This window comes from Schistocerca gregaria, chromosome 8, assembly GCF_023897955.1.
Source record: "Schistocerca gregaria isolate iqSchGreg1 chromosome 8, iqSchGreg1.2, whole genome shotgun sequence".
NCBI lineage: Eukaryota > Metazoa > Arthropoda > Insecta > Orthoptera > Acrididae > Schistocerca > Schistocerca gregaria.
In genome coordinates, this window is record NC_064927.1 from 225,069,369 (window position 1) to 225,087,737 (window position 18,369).

General features: G+C 40.5%; 1 protein-coding gene across 2 annotated transcripts in view; it reads left to right on the forward strand.

Annotated features, from left to right (window-relative positions):
• Nucleotides 1–1,043: 1,043 nt before the first annotated feature.
• Nucleotides 1,044–18,369, forward strand: part of LOC126285391 (uncharacterized) — a 33,269-nt gene continuing 15,943 nt past the window's right edge. The window contains exons 1-4 of one of the 2 annotated variants that reach the window (XM_049984735.1): nucleotides 1,044–1,540; nucleotides 15,197–15,402; nucleotides 15,582–15,711; nucleotides 16,950–17,044. In XM_049984735.1, the coding sequence (XP_049840692.1) occupies nucleotides 15,205–15,402; nucleotides 15,582–15,711; nucleotides 16,950–17,044 (423 nt within the window). In that variant the 5' untranslated portion in view covers nucleotides 1,044–1,540; nucleotides 15,197–15,204. The remainder of the gene's footprint in view (nucleotides 1,541–15,196; nucleotides 15,403–15,581; nucleotides 15,712–16,949; nucleotides 17,045–18,369) is intronic. The other variant, XR_007551637.1, reaches the window with a different exon arrangement.

Sequence of the window (18,369 nt, forward strand, 5' to 3'; positions counted from 1 at the left end):
AAGTGACCCATGTTTGTGGAAGATTAAAGTAAAGAATATAGTGACTGAGACAAAAAGACAGCAGCATACAATGCTCTAATTGAAAAATTGCGGGTATTACTTCACTCAACTCTTGTTTCGATATTTCAGTTGAAAATTCCAAAGCCTTGTAGCTCCTTCCTGTTGCTAGGAATCTTAATGTTACCGCCAGCCGTTCATGAGGAGAAATTGCCCTTCTCTATACAAGTATTTTTTCTCATAATATGAGGGGTTATAAGCTTTAAGAGATAATTATAAGTTTCGACATCCATCCGCAAATAATTTCGCCAGCCGTTAGGTTCGCCCTGCAACTCTCGCAGTAAATTTACGTGAGAAAACTGCTTTCGCTTTAGCAGCCACTGTCTACACCATTTTGACCGCTTTCTCTGTTTCCTGCGGTTGGTCTGAATGTTTTTTGCAACACAAGTTGCGAATACAGACCACAACAGAACTTCCTCCATTTATATATTTCAAAATAACTGAATTAAATTTTTGACGTTTACGGGGAGCGTAGTCGCTTGCTGCTGATTTCTTTTCTACACCGACAGATGGCGGGCGAGTAGTCGATTGGGGTTTGTGTCGTGTGAACACACCACATTTGCAGAGATCTTTTGCATGTACAGACATCTGCGCCGATGCCTGTGCAGACAGAACGTTGCGTGTGGACCGGGCTTAAACCGATTTCCCAAAACCGCTTCTGGGTGGTCATGAAAAACATTTTGAAATCGGTTCTGGAAACCCGCTTCTGGTTGCTGGTTTTCCATTTCCGCAATCGATTTTCGATACCATGTAAACACAGCCGGTTTTAAAAAGTGCTTGGGCTGTCAGGTTTGTGTTGGTGTTTTTTTTTTCAAAATTTCCAGCTAATAAACATGGAGTGCCTTTATGTACGGTGAAAGATAAGAAGAAATATTACACTGGAGCTGTCTACACCTCGTCTAATTTCAGATAAATAGCGATTGTGGTGACGAAATCATAAACTCTATCAGCTGTTTTCCAGGCACCATATTTAACTGGGCTAGCAAATGTGATGCAGACCTTCACGTGTAAACACGACATAACGGTTTCCGAAACTCAGTTTTCGTGTTTCGGAAGATGTGACGCATGTAAAGCTACACCCGTTCTGTAGAGATTAGACTGCGGGAGGAACATGGACATAGAACGTAAATAATATCTATGGTCTACGAACACGAAGGAATTAATTTTTTATTCCAGAGATAGTTAGACGCTAATGTCTTTAATTGTGGAATGTATATCTTTGGACTTATGGGCGTGTTGTTGTTCTTCGTAACCGCAATTATTGTCGCAATCATTAATAAACACAGTGCGGAGTGCAATTTTCTTTTTAATCGCTTTGCTTGTACAGTGGCAACATTCACCAGATAATTCACTTTATGATTTAAATCGGCTAAATGTTCTTCAGTGGCTAATTATTTACTGGATTGGATTGTTTATTTGGTTTTCTGAATTAGGCATTGTATTGACGTTTGTTTGAGTGCAGGCTTATTTGCAAACAACAAACGTAAGTATTTATGGGACAAGTTGTATTTTAAACACTGAGCAATGAGTGAAACTTGTTTCGAATAAATTATTTGTTGTCAGTTAGTTGATTAATCTACGATCCAAATTTTGTGCATTATTCATATTTTTGTGCCGTATCCTTGTTGTCATTTATTGCCGGCAGATGCTATTAACTGACAATTTTCACTCGTATGTGTGCCCTCAGTTATAGCCCATTTAAGAATAAGAATACAGCCTAATAACCAACTAAGAAAAAAATGCCCTCCCAATCTTCTGTTTCTTGTAGTTTATGTGTGATATATGTACATAATATACAGCAAAATACATAGAGGCTTGTCCATTATCGAACGAAGGTTTCCTGAATCTACCTTGTAGTTTTAGTTTTTATAAATGAAAAAAATGTGTTAAATGTGGCATGAATGTAGATATCGTGCTACACTACAGATTAATATCTTACCACAACCTTATTTCAGATACACTAACTTCTCCAACTGTCAACCAGATTGGCAGCTTCGAACCTAACACAGACCTTTGGCTATGCTACAAATTGGTCTGTGGGCCCCAACAGTGTTTTTAATTTGAGGGTGGTGGGAGCAGTCCCGTCACATACTAGCCTCCTGAACCTTCATGTTAATGGATACTATGTTAAGCAGCTGTTTGAATGCTGTGCCACAATAATGGATATGGAAACACCCAAGCTTATAATACTGACAGTTTACAGTTCATCAGCATGAAAATCCTAAGCTACGTAAACGCACTTACTTACCAAGATGTACATAGACAGTCATTGTTTGTGGAGACTTCATCTTTATTTTGTTGTCAGATGGTATTGATAGAAGGCTCCTAGAGTTGACAATGTCGAGATTTTTGGTTATTTTTCAAAGCAGAATACTGTACGAGGACATCTGGATATAGTCCAGTCTGATTCCAGCTCTCTGCTGTGATACAAGTGCGTCTTCAGAGCGGCAAGTTAAATGTTTATCCTTTTCTGTGTTTTTCACGTACTATAGTTATTAAATTTTGTGGGTGTTTCTCTAAGAGGGTTAATATTGCATTTTTGTAAATGTAAATTCATTCAGTCTGTAGCGCATTTGTTGCTCATTTGTTTCGTTTTGAAAGCAACTGTCCAATCATTTAGTAAGCCAGCCAGTCAGGCTCCAGCTCTTGACAGTGATAAGAGTGCATGTACAGAGCGACAGGTTAAGTGTTCATCCTTTCCTTTGTTTTCCATGTAGTACATTTATTAAATTTCGTGCACATTTCTCTATTTGAGAGTACTAATCTTGTTTTTGTAAGTGTAAATTCATTTAATCTTTAGTGAAACAGTTACTGAACAGCTCACTACATAGTTCTTTAATACATCATGTCTATTGGTGATACATCAGGAGGTTAGCAAGTTGCATATCGAGCATTGTCTGCTTTTATAGTCCACTTATTCAGTTAGTTTTGCTCAAATGGATAGGATGTGTGCTTGCTATGTGCACACACAAGAGCAGCTGGCTGCAGTTCGCAAACAGCTGAACATGCTATTGGTTGTGGTCAGTCATTCTACAAGCTGCTGTCTCGGGGTGTAGTGGTGGTGGAGAATCTGACACGTCGCTTGGGACAACTCAGATGTCACTTGTTTTATCTATGGGCTCTGCCTCCAAGGCACCACAAATTGTACATGACGCAGTGGATCCGCCCTCGCAGCAGGATGAGTGGTGGGTAGTAATGCGTTCGTGTCACTTGAGGTGGAGGCCCAATGTGGAGACTGGCCTCCTAGCCTTGCCCATTCGTCCTGTGAGTAGTCAGATGGTCGCTCCTTCAGCAGGGTCCAAGCAGACACACGGGGAGAGCAGTTCACTGGTTATTGGGAGTTCCAGTGTTAAGCGCGTTATGCAGCACCTTAGCCAGATAGCATTTGGGGCTGGATTGCTTGGTATGTCTGCCGGAGCTGGGGGGGGGGGGGGGAGGCTATCCGATATATGGAGGCATCCTTGCTGGTGGCTATCAAACATGCTGGCCTCGCTCGAGGGGTGCAAGCAGAGTGGGAAGAGGAGTGGCTGGCAGTCGGTGAAAATAAGCTGCGCCTGGTCAAGGCCACCATGCGGCCATGGCGTACGTCCCACCAGTCATGCAGGCGGGATGTGGTTCTCCTGACTCGTCTCCGCATCGGGCAGAGTCCCTTAACGTATGGTTTTTTACTCCGGCGGGAGGACCCCCCAATCTGCAGTGTTTGTGGCGTCCAGATTACTGTCCGCCACGTTTTACTTGACTGTCTTTTACTCTCTGACCAGAGGGCGGTGGTTTTTTTGCCACCAGATTTGCCATCTATTTTGCAAGACGACGCAACGACTGTGGTTAAGGTCTTACGGTTTTGTGTCCTGTCCAATTTCTTGCCTCGTATTTTAGGGAGAGGGTTTTAATGTGCTGCTGTGTGACTGGCTCACCCAGGTTTTAGGTAAGAGGTCCGTCAGTCGCGATTACCTCCTTGTTTCCCTTCGATTTCTGTTCTCCTTTCCTTGTGTTTCCTTTCCTTTTTAGGTGTGTTCCTTCTCCTCTTGTTTTGCCTGCGTATGTGAGGATTTGGAACTGTGTCAGGTCTGTGTCTTTTAGCTGTTCTCTTTGTTCGCTGTTCGTCTTAGTCCTTTCAAAGCATGTGTTCCTGTTTTTATGCGTTTGGGCGCTGATGACCAATACAGTAAATTGGATGTAGAGGAATTATTGGCAAACTTTAAGCAGATTGTAAATAGTAGTCTTGATAGTTATATGCCTAGTAAGTGAATAAAGGACCGAAAAGATCCACCATGGTTTAATAACGAAATTCGTAAGATGCTGAGGAAGCAGAGGCTATTGCACTCTAGGTTCAAAAAGGGACACACAAACAACGGCAAGTGAATGTCAGTAGAGATTCGTGCATTTGTGAAAAGATCTATGCACGAAGCATACAAAAACTGCCACCATCACACCTTAGCAAAATATCTAGCAGAGAACCCAAGAAAATTCTGGTTGTATGTAAAATCTCTAAGTGGATCTAAGGCTTCCATTCAGGCCCTTTTTGGCCAGTCTGGTGTGCCGGTTGAAGGTAGCAAAACAAAAGCCAAAGTTTTAAATTTCACATTCAAGAAATTGTTCACACTGGAGAATCATATAAACATACCGTCTTTTGACCATCGGACAGACTCCCATGTGGATAGCATAGACGTAAGCATACCTGGCATGGAGAAGCAACTTGAAGATTTGAAAACAAATAAATCACCAGGTCTGGATGGAATCTCTGTTGAATTTTACAAAGAATACTCTACAACACTGGCCCCTTATCTAGCTTGCAGTTATCGTTAATCTCTCACCCAGCACAAAGTCCCAAGAAAAACAGTGCAGGCAAAAGAATGGAATCACAAAATTACAGACCAATATCTCTAAATTCTCTTTGCTACAGAATCCTTGATGACATTCTCAGTTTGAATATAATAAACTTGAAACTTCCTGGCAGATTAAAACTGTGTGCCAGACTGAGTCTCGAACTTGGCACCTTCAGCTTTCCTGGGCAAGTGCTCTACTCTGAGCTACCCAAGCATGACTGAAAACCTATCCTCTCACCTTCAATTCTGCCAGTACCTCGTCTCCATTGTTCCAGACTTCACAGAAGCTCTCCTGCGATTTACGGAACTAGCACCCCAGGAGGAAAGGATATTGTGGAGACATGGCTCAGCCACAGCCTGGGGATGTTTCCAGAACGAAATTTTCACTCTGCAGCGGAGTGTGCATTGATATGAAACTTTGTGGCAGATTAAAACTGTGTGCCTGACCATAATTTGAGCTTGGGACCTTTGCCTTTGGCAGGCAAGTCCTCTGCCGACTGAGCTATGCGAGCACAATTCATGACCCATCCTCACAGCTTCAATTTTGCCAGAATATTCTTGCTTCTAGTAGTTCTGTGAGGTTTGCAGGCGAGCTTCTGTGAAGTTTGGAAGGTAGGAGATGAGATACTGGCAGAATGAAGCTGTTTGGACAGGTCGTGAGTTGTGCCTGCATAACTCAAGTCAGTAGAGTTGTTGCCCTCGAAAGGCAAAGGTCCTGAGTTCGTGTCTTGATCGGGCACACAGTTTTAATCTACAAGGAAGTTTCATATCAGTGCACACTCCGCTGCAGAGTGAGAATTTCATTCTGGTATAATAAACTTTCCTGAGGCTAAGTAGCTTGTGTCCACGAATCGGCATGTTCTTAGAAAGCGTCGTTCATGCAACACTCGGCTTACCCTTTTTTCACATGTTATTATGAGAACTTTGGATGAAGGCATATTCCATATTTCTAGATTTCCAGAAAGCATTTAACACGCTGCCCCATGCAGGTTTTTAACGAAGGTACAAGCATATGCAATAAGTTCACAGATATGTGGGTGGCTCGAAGACTTCTTAAATAATAGAACCCAGTATGTTGTCTGTGATGGTGAGTGTTCATCAGAGACAAGGGTATTGTCAGGAGTGCACCAGGAAAGTGTGATAGGACCTCTGTTGCTCTCTATGTACATAAATGATTTGGCAGACAGGAAGAGCAGCAGACTGCGGTTGTTTGCTGATCATGCCATGGTGTACAGTAAGGTGTCAAAGTTGAGTGATTGTAGGAAGATACAAGATGACTTAAACAAAATTTCCAGTTGGTGTGATGAATGGCAGCTATGTAGATGTAGATAGTGCAACAGCCTTTGTAAAGGAACATTAGAAAATTGAGTTCTGCATTTGCGTTTGGGAGAATGACTGTTCAGAACCACAGCCAGCCATCCAGATTTAGGTTTTCTGTGATTTCCTTAAACCACTTCAGGCAAATGCCAGTACAGTTCTTTTAAAGGGCACAGCCTATTTCCTTCCCCATCCTTCCCTAATCCGAGCTTGCGCTCCATCTCTAATGACCTCATTGTTGATGGGTCGTTAAACACTAATCTCCTCCTCCTCCTCCTTTCTCCTCCTCTGCATTTGCTTTGTTATCCCTCATTTTGGTTCCTCTTGTCATATTTGAATGTCTGGACTTTCACTTTGATGTCAGTGATAGTCTTCACGTAAGACTTCAGTTGCTTTTGATTTTGCAAGGGGTCTTTTTATACGATCCAGCCACAGTAATAGTTAAAGGTTCCAGGCATTGTTCTTTGAACCACTAAATGCGTTTCATTCAGTACCTTTGTATGTGTACCCACATGCTTTATTTTACACCTACTGTTTAGTAGCTGCTGTTTCTTTGCAGTGGCTGTATACCATTTAGAGTTTCTTCCTCCATGAATTGTTCTGATATACTGAGGAGGAAAATGGCACAGTGGTTAGCACACTAGACTTGCATTCGGGAAGGCATCAATTCAAATCATTGTCTGGGCATCGAGATTTAGGTTTTCAGTGGTTTCTCGTAGTTGGTCCAGGCAAATGTCAGAATAATTCCTTTGGAAGGGTACAACTGATTTCCATCCTCATCCTTGAAATATTCTGATCTGTTGCTACGTCTCTAATGACCTGGATGTGGACAGGATGTTAAATGCTAATCTGTTTTAATAAATACATATGTATCCAGAGTTTGATCAACTTGCACAGCTGTTCTCTTCATGCTCCAGCATAACGTTAAAACATTTTCTGCTCCTTTATATGATTCACTGAAGATGTAAGCCTTGCTACTTGCTTTAGTTAGTTTGCTTGGACATGTGAAGCTGTCTACAGTAAGATTCTGTTGCTGCCAGTGTACAATTTCCATTAGGACCTTGGAGATAATGTAAGAAAAGTTAGGGCTCATATGGAGATTTATACACAGTCATTTTATCCCCGCTCTATTTGCAAGTGCAACAGGAAATGAAATGACAAGTAATGGTACAAGGTACCCCTCACCATGCACTGTATGTATTTAGATGTAGTTCAACATTTTTATTCAGCAATAATTGCTGCTACAACTGTCTTATGGCCACCGACACCAGTTTCAGTGTGGACATACCTCGAAAGGTCAATTCTATTTTGTTTATCTCCATTTTTTGTGAGATATGTTTTATGGGCATTAGGCCGTGGTGCAAGGTGTAATACTCTGCCTAACATTTTGTCGCCGGAGACATTGTGAGATACTGTGACAACCCAGAAAGCAGTTACAGTCTCAACAAGCCTAAGTTTTTGTATGTATCCACATAACAGTTGGTTCATGATGATATCAGACCACTGTCTAAAATCGCAGACCAACATGTGTTATGAAGCTTTATTAAGTACTAAGGCCCATAACTTACCCAATTTCAATCCTTCTACTTTTCTGTTAAAGCTGTTTTTGTGTTTTTAAATGTGTGGCCCCTTTGTACATGCTAGCATAATACTGATTAGATCTTGATAAAACCTTGTTATCAGAAAAAGAATTTAGTGTTTCCTGGTTCCAGTGCAGGGTTTGCTGCTGCCAGTAAATGTGTTGACCAGATGACAGTTATTATTGTGTTCTTCAAGATGAGTGTTAATGCTTATTTTTGTAGTTCCTCTGTACACTTGACTGCATATGCAAGGGATTTTATATAATCCTGCTGTGGCAAGCAACAGGTGTAGTCCTTTACATTTTTTAAGTATTCACATACCTTTGTTGTTGGTTAAACATCTTGTCAGTATGTGTGCTCTGAGTATTCTGCTGATGCAATCTGTGACCATTTTTATGGATGAGAGGAAAACTTTGCCCTTAGTTGGTTCTTTTTCATTAGAAGCTGCATATCTTGTAGGGTGTAGTGCCCTATTTGTCTAGTTGCCAGAGTATTTTTCTATGCCAGGATGTACAGAAAGACGATAGAAAGTCAAAAACACAGGAACAACCTTAGCAGAAAAGTAGAAGTATTAAAATTAGACAAGTTGTGAGTGTTACTACTAAATAAAGCTCCATAACACATGTCAGTGCTATTCCACAATCTTGGGGAGCAGTCTGAGAATGTCATGAGCTAAGCATTGCATGGATACATTTGAGCATTTCAACTTGCTGAGCTTATTTGAAATTTTAACTGCTTTGTGCCTTGTTATGGCCCCAACATAAGAAGGTGAAACATTATCGAGAGAAATATGCCTTGGATCATTGCCTAATGCCAGTAAAACGAACATCACCAAAAACAGAAGTATCTGCCATGAAGGTAAAAAACAGAAGTATCTGCCATGAAGGTACGCTGTCTTTGTGTATCAGTTCTAACATTTCCTCAGAGGAAGCATTTAGTATTGTTTCATGTGATTTCTTGGCATGCCCACCATTTACAAAATTGTAATTAACACAGTCACTTGGACAATTTGAGTCTTTTTCCAGTGCTGACTATATGATTTCGAAACAAATTTTAGCAAGCTGAGGTTTTCTGTAAAGTGTTGGTTCACATCTATGTGCAAATATATCGCACTAAATGTATGTCAGAGCACTGCAGAATGAAGTATTCAATTTGGGAACAATCATCTTGGCTTTGGCTGAGGTATTTCTTCGCAGTCTCTTTGTTCCAAGGATGCTATTCCAGCAAGGCATGCAGGAGAGCTTATAAGGCAACTCGTGTGTTGTGCCTGGATAACTCAATTGGTAACAGCATTGCCTGCGAAAGGCAAGGTTCTGGGTTCAAATCCCAGTCCAGCGTCCAGTTTGCTCTCACAGAAAGTTTCAAATCGGTGCACATGAAATGTATAAAAGAATAGCAGAAATAATCAAAACTACTGTTATGGGAAAAAACTCACACAGTTCCATTTGAAGAAACAAATTTGATATCTTCCATTTTCCTCTATTACTCTTCCCAAGCACTTGACACTTTCCACCTCGCTCAGTTGTTCATCTCCAATCCTTATCTTCCTTTGTAGTTGTAACTATGATCTCACATTTGTTTACATTAAATTTCATTCCTTACTCCCAGTTTCTTCCCAAGCACCCAGCTGTTCCTGAATCTCCTCCATGTTCACCCATATCGTCAAGTCATCCCCGAACACTATTGCTTTCATCTTGTCTTCTCCATTTTTTTCTGCCTCCTTAGTCATTATCTCAACCACGGCCATGATGTAGAGGAGAGTGACAATGCAATGCCCTGATTCACACTGCTAGTTTCTGGAAGTAATTTGTCCTTCTATTTTCCACTTTCACACACTCGGTTTTCCACACTACAATTCTTCCACTTTGCTTGTTGTCTCTTTTTCTACTCCCTTTTTTTTTTCTAGCATTTCCTATGCCTTTTCTAGATTGAGGAAGCCCATCACAAGTTCCTTCCCCAATTCATTGTGGTGCTCGTGGAGCTGCCTCACTTCAAATAAGGGGTCAAAATTTGACCTTGCAGGTCTGTTCCTCTCTCGAGTTGTTCTTGGCTCTTGTTTGGCTTCTGCTCTCCAGGATATTTACATACATGCTATGTCATCAAAAGTATCTGGACAGCCCCAAAAACATAAGTTTTTCATATTAGGTACATTGTGCTGCCACCTACTGCAGGTACTCCATATTAGTAACCTCAGTAGTCATTAGACATCATGAGAGAGCAGAATGGGGCACTCCACGGAAGTCACAAACTTCGAAGCGAAGCGAAATGTAGTGTGAGGAGGGCTATGCGAGAGGCTTTCACTGAATTCAAAAGTAAAGTTCTATGTACTGACTTGGCGGAAAATCGTAAGAAATTTTGGTCTTATGTCAAAGCGGTAGGTGGATCAAAACAAAATGTGCAGACACTCTGTGACCAAAATGGTACTGAAACAGAGGATGACAGACTAAAGGCCGAAATACTAAATGTCTTCTTCCAAAGCTGTTTCACAGAGGAAGACTGCACTGTAGTTCCTTCTCTAGATTGTCGCACAGATGACAAAATGGTAGATATCAAAATAGATCACAGAGGGATAGAGAAACAATTAAAATCACTCAAAAGAGGAAAAGCCGCTGGACCTGATGTATACCAGTTCGATTTTACACAGAGTACGCGAAGGAACTTGCCCCCTTCTTGCAGCGGTGTACCGTAGGTCTCTAGAAGAGCGAAGCGTTCCAAAGGATTGGAAAAGGGCACAGGTCATCCCCGTTTTCAAGAAGGGAAATCGAACAGATGTGCAGAACTATAGACCTATATCTCTAACGTCGATCAGTTGTAGAATTTTGGAACACGTATTATGTTAGAGTATAATGACTTTTCTGGAGACTAGAAATCTACTCTGTAGGAATTGGCATGGGTTTCGAAAAAGATTGTCGTGTGAAACCCAGCTCGCGCTATTCGTCCACGAGACTCAGAGGGCCATAGACACGGGTTCACAGGTAGATGCCGTGTTTCTCGACTTCCGCAAGGCCCGTGTTTCTCGACTTCTGCAAGGCGTTTGATACAATTCCCCACAGTCGTTTAATGAACAAAGTAAGAGCATATGGACTATCAGACCAATTGTGTGATTGGATTGAGGAGTCCCTAGATAACAGTCATGTCATTCTCAATGGACAGAAGTCTTCCGAAGTAAGAGTGATTTCAGGTGTGCCGCAGGGGAGTGTCATAGGACTGTTGCTATTCACAATATACATAAATGACCTGGTGGATGACATCGGAAGTTCACTGAGGCTTTTTGCAGATGATGCTGTGGTGTATCGAGAGGTTGTAACAATGGAAAATTGTAATGAAATGCAGGAGGATCTGCAGCGAATTGACACATGGTGCAGGGAATGGCAATTGAATCTCAATGTAGACAAGTGTAATGTGCTGCGAATACGTAGAAAGATTTGTCGGTAAAGCAGATGCCAGACTGAGATTCATTGGAAGAATCCTAAGGAAATGCAATCCGAAAACAAAGGAAGTAGGTTACAGTACGAAACTTCCTGGCAGATTAAAACTGTGTGCCCGACCGAGACTCGAACTCGGGACCTTGGCCTTTCGCGGGCAAGTGCTCTACCAACTGAGCTACCGAAGCACGACTCACGACCGGTACTCACATCTTTACTTCTGCCAGTATCCGTCTCCTACCTTCCAAACTTGGTAGAGCACTTGCCCGCGAAAGGCAAAGGTCCCGAGTTCGAGTCTCGGTCGGGCACACAGTTTTAATCTGCCAGGAAGTTTCATATCAGCGCACACTCCGCCGCAGAGTGAAAATCTCATTCTGGAGGTTACAGTACGTTTGTTCGTCCACTGCTTGAATACTGCTGAGCAGTGTGGGATCCCTACCAGATAAGGTTGATAGAAGAGATAGAGAAGATCCCACGGAGAGCAGCGCGCTTCGTTACAGGATCATTTAGTAATCGCGAAAGCGTTACGGAGATGATAGATAAACTCCAGTGGAAGACTCTGCAGGAGAGACGCTCAGTAGCAGTATATTGCTCCCTCCTACATATATCTCACGAAGAGACCATGAGGATAAAATCAGAGAGATTAGAGCCCACACAGAATCATACCGACAATCCTTCTTTTCACGAACAATACGAGACTGGAATAGAAGGGAGAACCGATAGAGGTACTCAGGGTACCCTCCGCCACACACCGTCAGGTGGCTTGCAGAGTATGGATGTAGATGTAGATGTAGAACGTCATCAGGTGATTAGGGGTCACTTGTGTCGTTCGTCTGTATGCGAGATTTCCACCCTCCTAAACATCCCTAGGTCCACTTTTTCCAATGTGATTGTGAAGTGAAAACATGAAAGGACATGTACAGCACAAAAGCGTATGGGCCGCCCTCGTCTTTTGGCTGACAGAGACCGCCGACAATTTAAGGGGTCGTAATTTGTAATAAGCCATCCAGACCAGCACACAGGAATTCCAAACTGCATCAGGATCCACTGAAAATACTATGACAGTTAGGCGGGAGGTGAGAAAACTTGGATTTCATGGTTGAGCGGCTGCTCATAAGCCACACATCACGCTGGTAAATGCCAAACAACACCTCGGTGTAAGGAGCATAAATGTCGGACGGTTGAACAGTGGAAAAATGTTGTGTGGAGTGACGAATCTAGGTACACAATGCAGTGATCTGATAACAGGGCGTGGGTATGGCGAATGCCCGGTGAACATCATCTGCCAGCGTGTGTAGTGCCAATAGTTAAGTTCGGAGGTGGTGATGTTATGGTGTGGTTGCATTTTTTGTGGAGGTGGGCTTGCACCCCATGTTGTTTTGCATGGCACTATCACAGGACAGGCCTACATGGGTGTTTTAAGGCCTTCTTGCTTCCCACTGTTGAAGAGCAATTCGGGGATGGTGATTGCATCTTTCAACATGATCGAGCACCTGTTCTGTGGCGGAATGGTTACATGACAATAACATCCCTGTAATGGACTGGCCTGCACAGAGTCCTGACATATCTGGATGTTTTGGAACACCAACTTAGTGCCAGCCTTCACTGTGCAGCACTGTGTGAAGAATGGGCTACCATTCCCCAAGAAACCCTCCAGCACCTGATTGAACATTTGCCTGTGAGAGTGGAAGCTGTCACCAAGGCTAAGGGAGGGCCAATACCATATTGAATTACAGCATTACCGATGGAGGGTGCCACAAACTTGTAAGTCATTTTCAGCCAGGTGTCCGGATACTTTTTATCACATAGTGTATCTTGGCACATTGCAGTACCAGTGTGACTCACCTGCAGTTTCTGCAGTCCTTCCTACTCCCTGTCTGAATATAGGGGCAATTTGTGCCCTCTTCCAGTCTTCTGATACCTTCGTCTCACTTCACACCATCCTCATCATTCGATATGGCCGCTCTTTCCGAACTTCCCCTCCTGTCTTCACCATTTTGACATTTACTTTGCCCATACCCCTGCCTTTCCTCCTTTCAATCTTGTCGAGTGCCATTTCAATTTCTTTCCATGACAGAGTTTTTAATTCTACCTCCTTCAGTCTATCATCCTTACCTCCTAGTCCATTCACCTGCAGCCCCCCCCCCCCCCAACCCCACCCCTAGAGTTTTTGCTTCTATCTCCTTTAGTCTGTCATCTTCATCTCAAAGTCCATTCAGATTTAGATTTATCAAATGCTCACAGTACTCCTTCCACACCATATTCAGTATCTTTTTGTTGTTAACTTCTCTCCCCATTTCTGTCATTATTGCATCCTCTCGCAAACCTCTCCTCTTACTTTTGACAATTCCACGTAGTACTTTCTTATTTCCTCTGCTCTCTTCCTGCATAATATTTGTTCATTCTTCCATCTAGTTTCTTCTCTCCTCAGTCACTTTTGAATTTTGCTCTTTCTTCTTTTCCTTATACCTCTCTCTTGCTCATTCAGTCTTTTCTTGGAACCATAGTCTGAAGGCCTTGTTCTCCCTTCCCACTAACTCCTTGACACTTTTATTCCACCATAGTGTCTCCTTCTACCATTTTCTGCGATTTGTCCTTACACATACACCTACTGCAGCTTCTACTATATCACTTTTAAATTGCCCCAATTCCTCTTCTCCTGTTTTTTGTGCATACTTTGATAACTTTTCCTTATAATATCTTGTTATTCTTTCTTGACTTCCTTGTTGTTCAGTTTTCATACACTAATTCTCATTTCCTTGTTGTCTGTCTTCCATTCTGTCATGAGTCTCATTGTCCATCATAAGAAGCCAGTGGTCATTATCCATTGCCGCAGATAGTAGTACCTTTATATCTGTTAATTCCTCTTTGTTTCCCAGTCAGAGAGCATGTAATCCACCAAAGATTTATGCACTAGATTCCTGCCATACCACATTATTTTGTGGCTCTCTTTCTTCTGAAACCAGAAGTTACCTACCACAAAGCCATTTCTCATGCAAAATTCCAGCAATCTCTTTCCATTTCTACTTTTCCCACCCTTCTGCTCCCAATACATTTTCGTACTCCTATCTTTCTTTACATATGTGCATGTTCAAGCCGCTCATGACTATTACCTTGTATCTATTCAATTGCTTTTGTAGTTCTTCCTTAAACTCTTTCTCTTGAGATGAGCAGCCCATGTGAGGGGCTTACACCTGAACCTGAACCATCTTCATATTTCTTCTCTTTGTTCTTATTCTGACCTTCATTATTCAGTTGCTTATCCTCTGTACCTCTTCTTTCACACTATCCATCACAACCACCACTCCCTTTTTTCTTCCTTCATTTCCACTCCAGTACAATCTGTAACATTTCCTTGATTGCAGTAATGATTTAAATGCAGGTTACACTATTTTCTGTTTTGCAACCCTTTCTATAAATGAGTTCTTGACTAGCAATAAATAGTGGTTTGTGAACTTACAAATTGCCAAAATGTATCCATACACATATAGTGTTTCACAATTGTATTTAATTCAAAAATGGTTCAAATGGCTCGAAGCACTATGGGACTTAATATCTGAGGTCATCAGTCCGCTAGACTTAGAAACTACTTAAAGCTAACTAACCTAAGGACATCACACACACCCATGCCCGAGGCAGTATTCGAACCTGCGACCGCATCAGCAGGGCGGTTCCGGACTGAAGTGCCTAGAACCGCTCAACCACAACGGCCAGCGTATGTAATTCATGTTTGTATGAGACATCATAGCATCTACCATAAATGTGATGTATGGTACATATAACTTACCAATTACAGCAGAGACTCACTAGTCTGTTGTTAAACTCTTTGACTAGTTTTTCAATGTGCATGTCTTCCCTTCATTCAAATTTGTGTGTACTATCCTGTCTAGAAATAATTTTTCTGTCTAATATATTCTTTGAGCATTGCATTACACACACTGATAATGTATCTTTTAATTTAATATATCAAAACATGAGCTGCTTGTTGCAGGTTCCACAATGAACTATGGACGGAAGACCCCAAGTATGGGGACACCATCTGTCTATTCTCATATGACAAACAGGTCCTCTGCAGGTTTAAAATCTTCTCGGTCACTTCGATCATTAAAAACACCATGGTATCAGAAACCAATATTACAAGATGCCATTATCCTTGATTTACAAAGAGGAGCTCTTGTGGTAGCTGTTTATTCACTGGTAAGCGTATACTTTAATTGTTGGGCTCACACTTAGAATTTGTGTTACTATGCACGTGTTTTTCAATAATATTGATGTGAAACTATAGTCTTTGTCACAACTTGTGAAGTACTGCATAAGGCTTACTAGTATAAGACAAGTTTATTATTATTGACATCTGATTAATTTTAATTCCACAGGTTCTCAGTCTGTTTACAATCAGCACGGCTGTATTTGATATTTACTGCCTTGCAATGGCAACTCCTGGATCGACTCATTACGGATATTACATTATCAGCTTTGAATTTGTTTATGTTGGCAGTTTGCATGGTAAGATTCAACTAGTCACACAGTAACTTTCAAAATCTTATTATTCTGCAGCTTAGATGCGTGTAAAGCTATAGGTTTCCATAAATGAGGCAAATATTGGTAACAAAATAAGAAGACAAATAGAGAAGCTATACTCACCAATTGGAGACACTGCAATAAGACAAAACTCTAATGAAGGATGTGGTATCGTTTACATAAACTTAACTGGACCACTAGGTCCAACTTCCTTTGAAATTGATTTGGTCCCATGTTCAAATGAGTTAAACCATCTGCACTGTTGCAGTAGGTGATACTGATTGTGAGTATGTCTCACTCACAGGTGGGAACAGACTGCCAACATTGAAATTTGTATGGTGTGTTTGTTACACAAAAAGCTGACAGGAGACCATAATATTTCATTCTAGTGTGAGAAATTATGACCATAAAAAATTATGATCATTCATTATTGAATGACGTTCTTCTGTTGCATGTATCAGTATACTTTAGGATGCTGTCGAACATGAAACATAAACAATATATGTCAGCTTGTTGCACAACAGTTGAAATTAATAATGATAAACACTATTCTGTGATATAAAAAATAACAGTTAAACTATTATTTGAACCAGTTTTGTGTATGTCTAATGCCACAATATTTCCATACTCTGATTAGTTACTTGTTAGTTGATACTTCATACCTCAAATCTGAGTTCCTCTGTTCAGAACTCTTAGTGTCCTGAGCAAATTGTGCACAGTTGTCTTTGTGCCACAACAAAGCATCAGTTAGTTTGCTGTGTTTGAATAGTGTTGTGTACATGTTAAGTCTGCTAACAGTACGAGTTACTATTGTGACATAGTGGATATCACTTGATATGCCCGTTTTGGCAGCCAACTTTCTTTTCTCACACCTTAACCTAGGTGCAGCTGACAGTTGTTGTCAGCATTGTAACAGCATGTGGCACAAATCAGTTATCAAGTAATTGTAATTAGGCTGTGGTATTGTTACTTTCAGTAGAGTAATTAATGATGTTTCTAATAATACTATTTGTTAAGACTCACAGTAGTAAAACATACAGAGATAGAATGGTATTGTGCTCCTTAATTACTATGTTGTCTTGAAATGTTTCATTCGTTTTGAGAATTGTTAAGTTCACTCACATGGTTTTCTTATTTTATTTTAAGCAAATACTGTGTTTTTATATCAATAAAAATTTCAAAGACCAATTTTTTTCTAATCACTGTTTGATTTTTTTTTCCAGTTCGAAACGCACTTGTTGTGTTTGCATTGTTTTCATTAATTGGAGGAATGGCTCTATTCGTGACAAGCATCATGCTAATTATTGCTCTTCGAAAGGTGACTTGAACTTATTATTTGTAATTATGAAGTTCCAAATGTTAAGCAGCAGTACATGGTTGTCATTCTGTTGTTATCTTGTCTTGAAAAGCTATTATTTGTTTAAATAGTTTAAGAAGTATTTCTGTTCTTTGCTCGATGAAGGGGATTATATATTATATTGGATTATTTCATATTTACACAGTATTGCATTCATTTCATTCCCTACAATTTATAATCATAACTCGTCCATATGCAGTATAATTTAGTGTGTAATTTAGATGAAAGATAGGAAATATAAGGCTATGCTGAATGATGGAAAATCGAAAGGGAGAATTTTATGCTTTTATAATGTAAACATGATCATAAAAAAATGTGCTAAAGTGCTCAACATCATAAATAGTGAGGGAAAAGGACATTTAGTATCTTAAAATAGAAAGGAAAGATAGGGCACACTCATAAATATTCAAGTCACAGGAAATTATAGTGAATATATTGAGTTGGCATTTCAGCTTGTTGCATGTAAGACTGAACCTTTATCTTCTCGAAATTTATTTCTTGTCATTAATCTATTGAATTTTCTTGCTTTGGAGTTGTATTAGCCCTTGAAATGTGACATTGTGTGTGTATACCAATATGAAGTAGATAAGTTGAATTAAAAGAATGGTGCTCGAAGGTTGTGCTGTTGTGGAGCTTCTAAAAACTAAAAAATATCCCATTAATAATCCATGCCTTAGCAGTATAACAGTATATTGCTGATATTATGTGGTGGAAGATGAACAAAAGTGCTGTAAAATTTGTCTTTCAGGTTTTGTGGCTTTTTAGGTTATATGAAGGAAAACTAATACCAAATAGTTCTCCAAGCCTAATTATTATTATTATTTTCCTTTGTTGACAGATGTAATGTGATTATTTGGATCGCGTTTTGAACTTTTAAATAGCCTGAAGCTTACATATTGGGGTAAATGATGCTGGTTGATACAGTCTGTGATAATGAACTCTGTTTAGAACATTGGTTCGAACCTTTCTGAGACCATGTGCCATTGTTGTAATCAAATGTTTGCTAGTACTCCTCCCAACCCCCATCATCGTCGTCAGCATCTAACTAAACTGAAACTAATTTTCTTTGAACACTTTCATGTTTAACGTGACAAAAGATAAATGATATTAATTTGTTGTAGATGTTTTACTAACTCTGATAATAATAATAATAATAATAATAATAATAATAATAATAATAATACAGTTCTTGCAGCAGTGTAATGCCCTTTACATAGTTAACTGTTGTTTTGCTGTCCATTAGTTTATTGGTGTGAAGTGAATAATGATGCATTCTGGTCTGTTGC